The 16,650-nt window shown below is 43.9% G+C and overlaps 1 protein-coding gene across 1 annotated transcript in view; it reads left to right on the top strand.

Moving 5' to 3' along the window:
* TPH2 (tryptophan hydroxylase 2) overlaps positions 1 to 16,650 on the top strand; it is a 107,267-nt gene that overhangs the window by 82,153 nt on the left and 8,464 nt on the right. The window contains exon 10 of the mRNA XM_008684308.2: positions 15,652 to 15,747. Within this exon, the coding sequence (XP_008682530.2) occupies positions 15,652 to 15,747 (96 nt within the window). The remainder of the gene's footprint in view (positions 1 to 15,651; positions 15,748 to 16,650) is intronic.

Consider the following 16,650-nt stretch of genomic DNA (forward strand, 5'->3'; position numbering starts at 1 on the left):
TACAAAAGAGGGAGTTTTCTGGTTTAACTACAATGGAGTAGGCTCTCAAAATCTTAGACTTGTATTAACAGAAATATCTGTGGTATAATTCCATTTCTAGCAAAAGCAGGGAGAAGATGGTTGGGTTTTTTCTTTTTATGAGCTAGAATAGCAGAGGTAATATTATATCGAACTATAGGAATTTAATTACCCCATTCCACAAATGTAGTTTTCAAATAAAGGAGTCAAAAGGATTTTCGAAGCTATTCTTCTGAACTGTGATATAAAAACCCAGAGCGCATTTAGTAGACGTAAAATGTATTACTGTGCATTATGAGGCACCACAATGAACGGAAACACAATAAGAAACACGACGCGAGATTGAACACACGGTGATTAAAAATCTCTTTGTTCCCTTCGTAGAAATATTATAATTTGCTTAGAGTTTTATATGCTTGTCACTGTAAAGATGGGCATTTCTGGAATATTTCCGATGAATGGGTTTCATAGTGGGGAAAGGTTTCCCAGAGAATGGAAATGCTGTCATTTGAGGGCTTAAATCTGCAGTGGGTGTAAGTAAGAAATGCTAGGAGGGCGGAGGGGAATAAATCACCCACGGGGCTTCATTGCTCTTTTCAGGGTCTGCCAGTCTGTCCTTTATAGTGTCCGTAAACAATCATTCCTTCGGCGATGAAGGGAGGCTGAGGCAGGATGACTTGGGGACTCCTTTATTGAAAAGTCTTTACAAAAACTCTTTGTTTCTCTTCCTTATGACAAAAGTGACATATATTCACTGTAGGAAAAAAAATGTTAAAAAATGGATAAGGAAGGAAAAGAATCTGAAGTTCATTTGTCATATCAGAGCAGCAATCACCACTGTTAACATTTGGTATATAGCCTCTCGTTTTTCCGAAGTCATTTCGCCACGTCAAATAGGAACGTAAAGGGAGTCCTGGCTTTGGAAAAGGGAGCAACGAGATGTTCCTCCATTTATCAAACACCTGTGCTGTCAGGAGAGACTGTATCTTTTACATCTCCAGAAGCAAGAATCAATTGGAGGTACTCTGGAAATATGGGCTTATGACTTTTCACTCAGGTAAGTTGCAGAATTTTTCGATGGACATCCTATGCAGCTAATGAGCTTTGTTTGTTTTTCTTTTTCTTTTTTAACTAAAAATTGGTTTCCCTACATGTTTTAATCTTCCATTTTCTGACTTTGTGTTAGGCTGTCCCTATCAGTGAGGGCTACTTTTATCTAATCCATATTCATCCTTCCTATTGTTCTCTTTTTGTGTAAAGTCATCAATATCCTTCCCCATAGACTTGATCTCAGAGAAGCATTCTGGGAGGGAGTAACAGGGAAAGCTGGAATAAAATAGAGTGAACCCACCCTGTACAACACTACGTGGTTTCCCGTGAGCCAGTGCGCCTTAGGGACCGGCTAGCGAGGCCGTCCAGTGAGTGGGTAAATTCAGAGTGCAGACTTTCGGGTCAAATTACCTAGGTTCCCATCCAGGCTCCGTCACTGATTTGCTGGGCAACGGTAGATAAGTTAATTAAACTCTCTGTGCCCTAGTTTCTTCATCTTTAAAGTGAGAATAGTAATAAGATTGAGTCTCGCAGAGCTGTTGAGGACTAACGAGATAATGCATTGTAAAGCTGCTTAACGCAGGGCAGGGTGGGGGTTCCAATCCCTGCTAGTTGGCATATTCAGTGTGACTGTGCACTTAGATATCAGGGTGGCTGTATCAGTAAGATTCAAGGGCAGGAAAGACCCCCGTGTGACCTTGAGTCATTCTCTACCTTGCAACAACTCCGGTTTTCCCTTCTGAAATGCAGACTATGCAGTTTATTTTACAAAGGGGTTTCAGATGGCGGCAGCATGCCACTTGGCAATGTAAAGCGTTTTAACCATAAATTACAAAGGTAAGGCCTCCCCTAAAAGATGTCAGGCTTCTCCCTGGAGATGGAGGAGGCCTCCCCAGAGTTAATAGCACACCTCCCCTGAGTGAACACCGAGAAAGGCAACTTGCAGGAAACAGCTTCGGAGAACAAATGAATAAATATTGTTTGTGCCCGTGAGAGCACGTGAAATATGAATTCCTGACTAAACTTTGCAAGCAGATTAGGAGGGATACACGCGGCACTCCCTTAATAACTGAAGAAAGCCATAAATTTGGGGTTTTACATCTCGGCTGCTCCTCCTGATGAGTTCAAGTTTCTGAGGATTCAAGCCAGGTGTTTGCAGTTTGGCTGTTTTGGCTGTAAGATGGTTGCATTAGCATAAAAGTATGCGAAGAAGCTACTGGAAGAGTTCCAAAATACGTTGTTTGCTCTAGTTTGGATGCATTTTGGATGTGTCTCTATGTCTGTACACAGGGGTCCTATGTCGGTGTCTAACTAGCAAGGTTTAAAAGTTCTCTGTAATAAAACATGGGGAGATGCCTTAAAATGGCATACTTCAGAAACATTTAAATGTGCAGCGCTCACAAAAACTTTTTTTGGGCTGCTCACCTTTTCCTCCCCTAACTCTAATGAAGAGGACCTAGTTCTTCCAAGATACAAGCCGAAGCTGTAATTGGTGAGAAAAGGGGCATTGCATTCTGCTTCTTCGCAGGGGCGTTTTAACAAAGGCGTGACCTTGCCGTGTCCCTCCTACACATCTGTCCCACAGCCTGGCAGAATCGTGGCCCATTTGTTTATTTATTCGGTAAGCATTTACTGAACATCTATTATGTGTCAGGCAGTGGGAATTCGACTGTGAAGCAGACAGACATGGTCCTGCTCCCTGGGGACTTAGAGTCTAGTGAGGGCTACACAGAAGTGAACAGGGCTTTAAACAGAACTTGATGAATTCAAAGACAGGGAAAGGAAGGCACTTATGTCAGGCTGAGGATGACCAGAGGGGGCTTCTGGGGGGAAGACTTTCTTAGCGGTCAGATAATTTTTGATTTGCTGTTATATATGGTTCCTGATGGAAGAGCTGTTGGTACTTCAGGAAACTTTTGCATCTCCATGGATTGCCTGCACATCAGAAAGCTCCTCTGATTGAGTTTCAGGAACTGTTGACCTATAATTAAGCCCACAATCGCCCACCCGGAAGGTAATTTCTCTGTAGAAATGACTCTGTAGATTCAGAACCCTGAGAAGGGATGAGTCAGCCACGAAGACATCTGTGGTCTTAATCACCGTAGAACAGGGAACCTTCGTCTGAGTTACAGCTCTTGCATTGCTGGAGCATGGGACGTGGGTTTATTCATCTGAGTCTCACAGGGGCCCTTCAGGCTGGCGGGACTCCTGTTATCGTCCCTGAACACAGGGTGCTGTCCACACAATTGGTACTCAATAAAAATTTGGTGAGGAAAGAAATCCCCATTATATAGATGAATAAAGGGTGGTTCAGACAAGTGAAACGACTTGTCCAAGACCACACAGTAAAATCGTGGCAGCGTCTGAGCTCTGAGGTTTTCTGAGTCCTGATCTAGTTCACCAGGAGTTTAGGGTGTCAGAGCAAGGTGTGACCAGGTGAGGCCACGGAGACATGCGCTTGGTGTACTGGAGGCAAGTTATTGGGGTGGAGGGCAGGGAGTGAGGGGGGAAATACATAGATACAGAGCCTACACTTTGCTTAGATTGAAAAAGTGGTGTGCGTTTACGCATCTGAGGCTATCTCACATGAACATCCGGATTCCTAGCTTCTCTTAAAAAGACCAGCGTCTCTGGGAGTCAGACTGATTTTACCCAAGGAGACAATTGGCCAGAGCGGGGTTGCTGTTCTATTAGAAGGGGTACATGATCCTGAATTAAGAAGTAAAATTTCATCTTCAGTCTCCTGCCTGTCCCCCCTTTATGATTAGGGAAATCTCCTGGCTACAGGAAGGGAGAGGGAACAGAGGGATTGGTGCTCTGGGCACAATGTATTTTATTTCCTTGCCTAATTTATTGTGGTCTCAGGTCTCCTGAGCTGGCCTGACAGCCATGCTCTTTCCCACTTGCAAGACTCAGAGCACATGGCTACCTAATGACGAGGTTCTAGTCCGCGCTCTTCACTGGCTCCCGACAGGCGTGCGCTGTGTTCCTTGGCTGATTCTGGAGCCACAGAGGCGTTGAAGGCACGTACCCTCCAGTGCAAGCCATGGAAGAGTGGCTGCAGGCAAGCTAGACAGCTTTCCTGGCATATGCCATGCCCAGCTCTTAGAGAACATCAATTCCAGGGGCCTGTAGCATTCAGTCGCTGACAAGAGGGGGCAAACAGTATAGTATCGTGCAGATACCATTGACTTGGGGGGTTGGGCACAACCGATTCCAGTCCAGCTCTGTCACCCCTACACTTGCCGAAGTTATTGAACCTAAGTGTCAGTTTCCCCAGCTGTAAGATGGAGGATTCAGCACTGGTAAATAGTAAGAATTCAATAAATGTTAGTTATTCGTTTTATTTTCTCCATTGTATGGACAACCTAAGACTCAGGAAGGCTAAATAACTTTCCTAAGGTCAAGGAAATGGCAGAGCCTGCCCTTGCAGCTTGATCTTTCACTCCAAAGTCAAAGCGCTCAAGCTGCCATGTTATATTACCGTCACAGTGCCTGCCTCTCGGAGTTGTTGTGAGCACGATGTAAAGTGCTTAGCGCCGTCGTGAGAGTAGCTTTCAGTAACGGGCAGTGGTTATTATTAGAGATAGGGGAGCTCGATTGAGCTGAAATGCTATCTGGAGGTTCAATTACCTGTAGACCCTCATTGTGACAGGGACCCCAATTCACAGGTAAATCTTCTCAGCCTCATTTACACAAAGAGATGGTGAGTGTCGACTCTGACTGTGAGAGATGATGATGGTAGTGCTGATGGTTTGTGACTAGAGAAGAAACATGACTTCATCAATAAAAACTTAAAATAGAAGACGGCTTGGTGCAGTGGAGTGGCGAGAACGGCTCTCCCCACTAAACATACCTTCCTCGTCAGTTTTCAGACCTGTAATCGTCTCCAGGATTCTTGGGCTTGCCTGCCAAGAAATAGGTGTGCAAGTACAAGCTCTTTCGCCCTAAAGTCTGGGAGGGTGTTGCTTTTAGTAACGCAGGGATAAAAATAAAACGACCCTCTAAAGGCAGTGGTGACTGCCCACCGCTTACTTGGGAGTCAGTAAAAACCTCATTTTTCATACTAGCCTTTGAGAGCTGACCTTTAAAATCACCACATCTGGGGAGAATGTGTGATTTGATGCAGAACATCTTAGGACATGCCATAGGATGAATGGCTGAAAACGTGCTCATCAGTTTTCTTCTCCTTCAAGGAGCTCGGAATCGCTTAGGTTATAAAAGTCAGTTCTCGGGCACTTCCAGACAGATAGCATTTGCTTAAGTAGGTCTTCTGTGCAATGTAGATGAGGCACAGATATCATTGGAGTACATCCGTGCACCTGGTATGAAAGTGATTTGTGTGTGTGTGTGTGTGTGTGTGTGTCTGTCCGTCCTTAGGGTGAAGTTTAGCCATTTCAAGGTAGCTAGCTGTATACTAAGTTCAGTAGAGGGTCGTTTGGAAAAAGATGGAACTGCTTTAAAAAGAGAGCCAAACTATGTGAATTGCTTTGCTGCGGAGATGTCGTATCGAGATTCGGGGACTGCATCTCGGGTCCAAGGAGTAATGCTGCTGAATGTAGAACCAGCTTTGATTTGCTAAACTCAAAATACCTGTAGGTCCAGAGGGCATTGAATTTGTATTCATAATACCTATTTGTATTCATAATACCTTTTAAAGAGCCACAGAATTTTGTGGAAAAGAGGTTCGGATGGGTGGTCACCTCACAACTCAGCTCCAGGAGAGAAGAGCATCTGCCAGACCTCACGTGTCATCATCTGCTAAACCGGGGTCTGGGCGGTGATGCCAACAGAAATCCCTCGCGGCTGCTGCTTCTGAGCCGCCTGGGCTGTGAGGCACTGTAAAGCCCCGGGTCTGTCACAGTCAGACTCCTCCCCACCCCGACGAAGCGTAGCTACCGTGTTCCCTGGCAGGTCTCCCGTCGGCTACAAGCTTCAGACATGGCCAGCTGAACCCCCCGCCCCCCCCAGTTTTTCTGATGAGGATCCAGATGTTGGAATCGGTGGGTTTTCAGGGTTACTGCTCGTGATGAAGAAGGCCAGGGGCCACTTAACCACAAGACCACTGAGAAGGTTGAGAGATGAGGCTGGAGGAGGCAGGGGTGGGGTCGTGGAGGGCCTTTTTCTGCCCTATGGAGAAGTATGGACCTTACCCTGGTGAAGGTCTGTAACTGGGCCAGGACATGGCTGCTGTGACCTGACGTTCCTAACATTTAGCTCTGGGGCTGGAGAGTCTTAGAGTGAATTTTGCCAGGATTTCAGGGCTGGACCGACTGCTCGGGTGGCTCTGGTTGAGTGAATTCTTGTCACTCCTGTTAGTCCACGACAGCTCTTTTTTCTATTTCTTCTCCTTTGTTTTAATTAAAAAAAAAAAAAAAAACCACAAAAACAAACTCTCAAGCCTCATGTAAAAACTAGTAAATGTTAAGTGATAAGTCAGGTAGGCTCCTCTGAAGTTGAAACTGCTCAGAGATACACTGAAGGAGGGACAAACTGAAATGGCCAGAGAGCTCTTAAACAAAATCCTCCATTTGTTCTTGGAAGCAACCAGAAAGATATAGGAAGCATAGTTAGGAAACGCACAGAAAAATCTCAACGAAAGCAGTGCTGCCGAAAATCGCCTGTGTCGATGTATTCTTCAATAAAAGTTGTTTTCTGCTGACGCTTTTCTTCCCCCTACGGATGTTCCTCTTATATTTGATGATCAATTTTCCACAAGGTTTGCTATAATGTTTCCTCAGAGCTTAGGTTTTTACATTTTAATTCATTCAATGGCAGTTCTTAACCTAAGACAATATATGCTGTTTCCACAATACAGGATCATTGTTTTCTAGCTGACAAGACGCTACTCAAATCCCAACCCTCCTCTTTTTCTCTCCTTGTTTTTGTCTGTCGTGATTTGAGGAGAACCACTGGCGAAAGAAGCAGTCTCTGCCGGTTCAAGTGGAGCCTGTGATCTGGAACATTCCATAATTTGACTCACCTCTACCTTCCTTTGATGCTCATTTTGGGTTCCCATAAGTCACCCCCCCTGACCCAGCCTCTTGACATTACTCTTTCCGGTAACTTCCACGCTTCCCACAGCCCTTCTAAGATCCCATTGATCCTTCAAAGTCCAACACAAACTTCATCTTCTTTGTGTTCTGAGACAGATAAGCACACTGCAATGTCAAGACAGAGTGAGTTTGCGGTAGGAGAAAAACAGCTGTTTTTTTATTATTATTTTTATATTAGTCTGGTCTCCCCAGCCATATTGCACATTTCTTGAGCACAGGGACCACATCTTTCCCTACTTTTGGAATCTCAACTAGAGTTTAGCACAGAAGAATTTAGTAAATATCAATTTAGGAAGCGTATCTGGATGAAGTTGTGACTTGCCAGAGCCCATTTCGAGGCCCACGGTAAAATGAAATCCAGGCGTAGCTACCATCACACAAGGCATTCAGACAGTCGTCCTTGGAATCTGCACAGCCACTGGCCCACAGGTCCGTGAACACAGGAACAGTGGTTTCCTTCTGCCAGGGGAGACTTTGAGCGATGGTGTGAGGGCTGTGGTTCCAGAGTAGCGGTGGCCCCAGGACTGCAGGAGACCAACGCATGGATTCTAGCTCTCAGTTCCCAGCATCTCTTACACTCTTATTTTACACAGAATTACCCTAGGGCCAAATAGCAAAGCACGCAAAATCCCCCTTTCTACTTTCTCTTGAAACCTGGCCCCTGAACCCTTCCCCACTCAGGACGCCTTGTTCTGGAGACACCGCCCTGGGGTGGTCGCTGCACCCTAGTGGGATGTGGCTTTCCACCACGCTACTCTTGAGAGCATTTGCAGGTTAAATGGTCAAAGAAACAACAACAGATACTGATGTCAGGTGATGGGGGGGTGGTGTGTGTTTCAGGGTATGAGCCTCTTCTGTGGCTGAAGCGGTGCCGTCCCCGTGTTCACTTTTGATTGCCGATGGTGACTTGTGTTGCCTTGACATTTCTGTCCCAAAGCTTCCAGCTCAGCTATCACACCTCATTCTGGTCCCAATCCTATAGTCATTTGCAATTTAATTGAGATGAAGGGAATTGGGGCCAAAGGAGAGAAGATACCCGCTGCTGCTTGTAAACGGAAATGTTGATAGAGCTGAAATTCAAACCCCAGTAGCTGGGGCTGAGTGGGAGAGGGGCGAGTGGGAGGCGACCCAGAATGGTCCCACCTTTCAACCAGTCCTCCAGTGTGTATTTTCACGTGCTGCTTGTTCGAGCTAAGATGGAAAGGTGTTAGAGAAAGCACCGTGAACGCAGGGCTGTGAGACCCACAGTCCCTTTTATGTTTTTTTGTTTTTTGTTTTTTGTTTTTTTTTTGTTTTTTTCCCTTTATCAGAGGTGCAGACCCCTGATGTTAGAACATCTTTGAGCATTCTTCCTTTATCCGTTTGTTAGGATCCAGGCATCACATAGCACAGATGCTTGTAGCACTTGTGTGAGAACCAGGTTCTGAGGTCCCAGCATTATAGGCAGGCACTGAGCCTTAGGTGCGAGATTATGGACCGAGGTAGTGGTGGTGGTGGTGGGGAGGGTGTGAGGGATGGAACCTGAAAGCCTGGGCAGCGTGGGGGCGGGGAACTTGGGGAGTGCAGGGGTATAGCTCTACCCCCATTCTGGAAGGATTGCATTATTTCAACAGCAGGAACCGCTGTGCCAGTGTGACCGGCTGACCGTGGCCCTGCATCCCTAAGTGCGCTTGTTGATGAGGCGAGAATGCTGGGTTTGAAGTTAGGAAATGAGCTTGACTCCTAGCTCTGCCCACCATGAGTTGTGGAATCTGGGAAAATCACTGGGATCTCAGTCTTGCCGTCTGTAAAATGGAAATGTGTAGTAATAATGGCTCTATCTCAAGTTAGCAGTAAGATAACAAGTTTGTAGTAAGGTGACATCCATGAGAACACATCATTACACTGGACAACCTTCTGGCTAAATTTCCCTGTTATCTTGACGTTTTAGCAACACTGTTGAATTATTTAGTGATAATCTCAAGTGCGGAAGTGTTTGTATGCTCGCGTCAGATTTTATGTCTGTGTTTTTGAGTTGTTGGGTCTGAATTTTGTCTAGTTTTTCAAGTTCCCCTCTTATGTTAGGGTATGGGCTTAACACTACATAAGTAGACTTTGGACTGTGTACGAGATAAGGGTAAGTAAGATCTCAGCGAGGGCCAGAGATTCCTTTAGATGTAAAGTAATTCAAATTTCGCATGGAACATTTTGTTATGTTTAGCACATCTCAGGGCTTTTCTGAACTCTCTTTGCCAGCTTCTTGCTTTGTGCCCGTGTCTTGGATATGTGGATAAGGAAATTCTAGATGTGGAAGGATGTATGTGGTTATTTTAAAATATATACTACCAGTATGTAAGGATCAAATTTTTAGTGAAAGTGGTAAAGAAAATATATCACTTGCTCCCTCCCTCAAGCATTAACTGAGTGATGTGTGGAAGCCATTTTCCTGGAGAAAGTGAAGGAAGTAGACAGCCAGGCTTCTTCCTAGAAGTTTGTGTGCATCATTTCAATCCAATTTAAGAATACAGAATGACTCTCAGGAAGAGGATATATAATTATTTCAAGGGATGCAGGGAGTGGGGGAAGTGGGAGGCAAAGGGACTCTTTAAAAGGGAAATTGGAATAGTAGATGTCTTTTTCATCAAGAGTCCTTTGAAAAGGTTAACTGGAATACGTGCCTTAGCAAAAGCTTCAGGTACCTAACACCAAACAGAAGAGAGCTGCTGCAGCGTTTGCTTTTGGAAGTCACCATGTGGGGCCAGTGTATATTTGTTGGTCTGGTCGGTGTCTGTGGACTTGGTTGCCTCAAGCTTGCCCTACAGCCCGAACTGTTGCAAGAGTGGTGTACTACCAGTAGTGACCTGAAGATGGCAGCATTGGGCGACCTATGTCGTTTTCCTAAGCACGTGCGCTGCCTGGTACATTCTGCAGCGCTGCTCCAGCAGTGTTTGGATTTCAGATTGTCACTCAGACTTTTTTCTGCTTAATGACTGTATGTATGTAAATGATTCTGCTTTTCTTCTGTGGAAGAGGTCTGATCTATCACTCCTGTTTGGGTTTTCAGCTAATCATTATATGTAATTATATTCAAATAAAATATTTATAAATAATTACATATAATTAGTGCTATGTAAAATTCGGAATTCATGAACATCAGCTTTGATGAAAGGTACCTTTCAATTTGGGAGGTGATAGTCTTAGTATTATTTGTTTCTGTTTGAAAGACATTAGTGGCCAAGAATCTGCAATCTGCAATTGTGTTTTACAGGTGTTCTTGTAACGTTCGGGTTCTTTTTAGTGGTTTTTTTTTTTTTTTTTTGGTTTTTGTTTTGTTTTACTCATAAGTAGGATATTTATTTGGTAAATCTCTAGGGAATATATTATAGATCCACATCTGGAGAGCACTCTGAGGAAAACAAATTATATTTTCTTAAAATTTTGGGACGCAATTAGTTATCTTTGCATTCCAAAAGGTCTCCCAGGGGTCATCCAGTCCAACTCTAAGCAGGCTTTGCATTTAAAACCAGGCAAAAGAAAGGTGCAGTTGTCCCAGCTTCCCATCAGTGATCATGCCCAGGGCCCCTCTGTCTTGTGAGATCTCCGCTAGTCTTGAAAACAGAGGAGAATCGTCCTGAGCACGTCTGTAATTCAAATTTTGCCAACACCTGAGGTTTGGGTACGTTTCGCCATTTCTCTTTATCCGTTAGCCGCACATGGAGCTGCAAATGGAAAACCATCTTAAAGTCAAAGGTCTAATTCTTTGGGGAGAGGAGGCTGTAGAAGTAGCGTGTAGGCTTCCCTTGGTTGAGGACAACAGGAAACCAAGGTAGATGGCGGGTGAGCAGATGGAGCTTTGTACGGTCAGAGTTTCTGGAAGGACTCCCGGACCAGGTATGGGGCCAGAGAGCATTCTGAGTGGTGGGAAGGAAGATGCGCAGTGGCCCTTTCCTCTGAGCTTGCCGGGATTCTAGAAGCACATGGACCGAAGACACACTGATAGATTTAACTTTGAACCTGTAGTTGAGTTGATGCAGACCTTTTAATTCCTGCTTTAGAATAGGATGGGAAGCCAAATCTATGTGAAGGCCGTGTGTGGGGCACACCAGACTTTCTCAGGGGCTCTCTCAGCCTGTCTTGCTTTAGATCATTGCGTACGTGCCGACGGAGCATAAGGAAAATTAAAAATGCCCTTAACAGGCTGACCTGAATGCTCCTGTAGCTGGTTCCATATCTGTATTTTGGAGGCTTTTGAACATGACAGCTCTCTCTTGCGCGCGCGCTCTCTCTCTCTCTCTCTTTTTTTTTTTTTTTACAAACTCTTCTGTATTTAATGTTAAGGCTCCAAGGATTTTTACCTCATGCGCTGTAAATGCAACATAAATTAGGGAAATCAGCCAAAAACACACTAAGAAGATGCCATGAGATCCTAGTTTTCCTGTTGTAGACTTTTATTTCTCCATTTTTGGTTGTAAGGGAGAATCATACATCAATCAGTCTTTTACCTAAAAGCTTTAAAACATGACAGATGTCGAGCTCTTTAAAATTCGGAGCTCTAGATCTCTTAAATATCATCATCTAGACTGGTCCTGGGTAAATCACTTTATCTCCTTAAACTTGAGTTTTTCTTTTGGTGAAACGGGAGGCTGAACTTCCAGGACTCTTGTTCTTTGATGATACAATCACTTCTCTTCATTGTGCCTAGGACTGTGCAAAATTTTTTGGAGGACAGGGGTGCCTACGGGGCTCTGTCAGTTAAACGTCCGACTCTTGATCCCAGCTCAGGTCTTGATCTCAGGGTTGTGAGTTCAAGCCCCGTGCTGGGCTACTCACTGGGCATGAAGCTTACTTAAAAAAAATTAAAAAGTACACACACACACACACACACACATATATATATGTATATATATACATTTTTTTTTTGAGAATGGACTTGAGGGCTGTATTTTACCTTTTCTACACATACTCAGATCTCTTATTTTGGTTCTTCTCCTGAGGTCTCTGTGACACTGACTTCTCCCCATCCCCTGCTCCCCCTGGCCCAAGTTCCTTTCTAAGTCACTCGCCTCCTAGCTGCTTGGTTGCCTCTGCCTCCTGACTGGTCTCTCGCTTCTACTCTGGCCCCACTGACAGTCTGTTCTTTACCCAGCACCAGCACAGTCTTTTGAAACGAAATCAGAACATGTCTGTCTCTTGCCTAAAACCCCTCCCATGACTTCCCACTGCCCTTGGAAATACAAATCCGTTCCTGCCTTTGCACCTGCCTCCTCTGCTGGGAACGCTCTTTCCCTAAGATCTTGCACAAAGGGCTGCTTTTCAAGTGGGTTGCAGCTTAAATATCACTCCCTCAGAGAGGCCTTCCCTGACCACGCTGTCTAAAACAGCCACCTCTTCTGCTTAATACCTGACACGTTACGTGGATTTATTATTTATATAGCATATTCCACCTGCAATTATCCTGTATATCGATTGTTGTTGTTGTTACATCTCATCCCAGTAGCAAATATGCTTCATGGGATTAAGGACTTTGTTGCCTTGTTCATTGCATATCCTTAGCAGCTAAAGCAGATTCTGGGATATAATAGGTGCTTCAAGGAGGGTTTATAGAACGAACGAATGAATGAATGAATGTCATAGGTAGAAAAACTTACATGCCAGAGAGGTTACGGTCACAGAGCTAATTAGAAGCAGGGCCAAAGGAAACATGAACAGACATTTTTCCAAAGAAGATATACAAATGGCCAACAGACACATGAAAAACCTCTCAACATCACCTGGCATCAGGGAAATACAGATCAAAACCACAATGAGATACCACCTCACACAGTCAGAATGGCTAAAGTTAACAAGGCAGGAATTGACGGATGTTGGCGAGGATGCGGAGAAAGGGGAACCCTCCTACACTGTTGGTGGAATGCAAGCTGGTGTAGAGAGTCTGGAAAACAGTATGAAGTTTCCTCAAAAAGTTAAAATAGAGCTACCCTAGTACCCAGCAATTGCACTACTAGGTATATACCTGAGGGATACAAACATAGTGATTTGAAGGGGCACCTGCACCCCAATGCTTATAGCAGCCATGTTCACAATAGCCAAACTATGGAAAGAGCCCAGATGTCCATTGACAGATACATGGCTGAAGAAGATGTGGTATATACACCTATAATGAAATATTACTCAGCCATCAAAAAGAATGAAATCTTACCATTTGCAAAACAACATGGGTAGAACTAGAGGGTATTATGCTTAGTGAAATAAGTCAGTCAGAGAAAGACAAATGTCATATGATCTCACTCATAGGTGGAATTTAAGAAACAAAGTAGAAGAACATAAGGGAAGGGAGGGAAAAATAAAATAAGACGAAATTAGAGAGGTAGACAAACCGTAAGAGACTCTTAACTATAGGGAACAAGCTGAGGGTTGCTGGAGGGGAGGTGAATGGGGGGATGGGGTCACTGGCTGATGGGCATTAAGGAAGGCACGTGATGTAATGAACACTGGGTGTTATATGTAACTGATGAATCGCTGAACTCTACACCTGAAACTAATAATACACTGTATGTTAACTAATTGATTAAAAAAAAAAGCAGGGCAAGACTAGCACTCAGGCCCCCTCGTGTGTTTCTTCCCTCCAGGTCACACTGCCACACAGCAAGCCTGACTTAGACATAATTCTCTTGTTCACTATTTATTCTCCAACTATTGAGCTGTTATTATGTTTCAGACACTATTCTATAGCAGTGATTCTTAAGCAGAAGTGATGTTGGTCCCCTGGGAACATTTTTCAATGTCTAGATACATTTTTAGCTGTTACAAGTGGGGTGGGGGGTGCTACTGGCATCTTGTTGGTGGGGGTCAGGGATGCTGCCCTCTGTATGTCCAATAATGCACAGGACAGCCTCCCACAGTAAAGAATTGTCCAGCCCGAGATGTTGACGGTGCTGAGGCTGGGGACCCCTGTTGCCAATGAGCGGATGTCTGCTCTCGTGGAGTTTACAGTTTGGGGCGGGGAGACAGAGGACAGTGTGTATCATACGTAAGGAAATTAAAGACCATGTTGGAAAGATGGTATGATGGAGAAGAAAGAAAAGCAGAACAGAGTAAGCAGGAGGGCTGGTGGGCATTGTGGGTGATGGTGGGGGTAGGAAGGACTCTAATTTTACCCTTTTGGGGGAAGTGAATCGGGAAAGGAAGTTTTGCCGCGGGAGGTTGAGCTCCATGACCTGCAAGGACCAGTCCTTTGGGTTCAGCCCACTCAACGTCACGGACCATCCTCGCATGTAAAAAGTATAAAACCCTTCCGAACCAGGGGACATCGCAACCTCCAAATGAAAATAGAGCAAACTGCCGTGGGCTAGAAATAATTATCATTTTCCACTTTTCAGGGGTGTTTGAATTCTTCTTTCTCGACGGTGTCAGGGCTCTGTCATCACTCACGCAGGGCAGTGTTAATTCGATGCAGTTTGTATTGCTCATTGTCAACTTCTCACTCTCCTCTCGGAGCAAGACTAGTGTGATTCAGCCTCTCGCAAGAGCATCCTGGGGTTTTTGGTTATACAGAGGTTTCTGTCTGTCTAGGTCGGTTTCCTAAAATCAACAGACACAGTTATAGATTTCAGTGTCTTGGGAAAGCTGTAGTTACTGATGCTGGTGAAACTCAGTCAAGGAAATGGTTCTTACTCTACATTTTTTTACATACACACACACGTGTCTACATGTGTAGCCTATGTGGAGATATATGTAAGATCTTGCTAAAAAATCATACTAAAATTGTGGTTTTGGTAATTTGGTAAGCATGTACTTGCTCTTTTGGTCTCACTCTTGTTTCTTTACCACGGTTCTTTAAGCATTGGCACCTAGTAGGTAATCTCCAAATGCTTGTCGAATGAATAAACAAACTGCAAAAATCAGTTTGGGATGACTGGGTTCCGAGTTATTTTTCCACATCTGCAAGAACTTTCTTATGTCTGCTGAAACACAACTTGGTAAACACAGTGGCATAGTCTTTTTTTTTTTTTTTTTTTTTTAAGATTTATTTATTTATTTGAGAGAGAGAGAGATGGGGCGGGGGAGTGGCAGAGGGAGAGACTATCCAAGCAGACTCCTGCTGAGCGTGGAGCCCAGTGCACTGCTTGATCCCAGGAGACCCATAGGATCATGACCAGAGCCAAAACCAAGACTGAGCCCCCCGGTGCTCCAACAGTAGCATATTCTTACGGTATTATGACTATGACATATTCATTCATTTCTGTTTTTTTTTTTTATTTTAAAAATTACTGCCATGGATGTGATTTGACTTAGAGGGTTTCTGAATCTGCTAAGCATAAAACTCTTAGTAGTTAATACCTTTTCCATAGACCTTTAACCTAGGGAGGGATTATTAAGCAAGGGAATAGATTTCAATGAATGTTCTTCATTCCAACGTGTTTAAATTGACAGTGTTGAAGAAACGATGCCCAGTGTACCATTTTGTTTTGGGTGCCATTTTATTCTATGGAAGAACTATTTGACTAGGTCACTGGATGTGGGTCCATGTTGTTTTTTTTTTTTCCAGTGCTATTTCTTCACAATCGAGTTTGGCCTTTGCAAGCAAGAAGGGCAACTGCGGGCATATGGAGCAGGACTCCTTTCCTCCATTGGAGAATTAAAGGTATGAAGCTGTGAATGAAAATATCCTTCCCAGGCAAACTGGTTCAAGGTCATGGAAATATTGATTTCTTTGTCTGAGCAGTTCTAGTCGTAGGTACCCCATAAATATTTAATACAGAGGATTTGGCACCTCAGATGTGGGTGCCGACCTAACTTTTTGCACTTCTGAAAAATGGGTCATGCCTTTCTGGGTTTGTCGTGTGACTCAAATGGTTGAGCAGCCATGTGCACAGATCAGCAGGGATGACAAATGTATGCTCAAATGTTGGCTAACATACGATTGGCCTAAATTTAGTGCTGCAAAGTGGGCAGCAAGATAGCAGCGATCCTCCTGGTTGAAATTTCCTTGTAAGGATAGCTTGGCTATTTTCATTTCTGTTATCCCCATGGCTCCCATGGACACCGTAGAATTTACTCCTCAAAGGGGAATTTGAGATTATTTTAGCTTCTTCAAAATCAATGTGTATTAAAACATTAAAAAACCCTAAATAAACCTACATTCAGAGAGGTAGCTAACATGTGTAGTGATGCCTTAAGGAATGCTATTTTTTTTTTGTCTTAAAATACAGTAAAATGGTCATTTATGCAGAAATGTTGGGGCCTGGATCATTTGATCATTTAAATATCCTGGTTACTTAAGAATTGCTATCTGTACCGCTGGAGGATAGCAGGTTTTGATGAATTTGGAATGCAGTGTGATGTATGATCTGGAAATGGTACTGAAGATCATTTGATCTTTCTTTGATTACCCAGACTAATCAGGATTGTTGACTGCCCTAAGATTGTTATTTGGGGTATTGATTATCCTTATACAATGCAGTTGGGAAATAGATGATTATTGGAACTTTTGGGTTGTTTATATTCTTGAAAGGTACAGTGTAACTATAGTCTTATTGAGTATTCA

Source organism: Ursus maritimus, unplaced genomic scaffold, assembly GCF_017311325.1.
Source record: "Ursus maritimus isolate PB19 unplaced genomic scaffold, ASM1731132v1 scaffold_21, whole genome shotgun sequence".
NCBI lineage: Eukaryota > Metazoa > Chordata > Mammalia > Carnivora > Ursidae > Ursus > Ursus maritimus.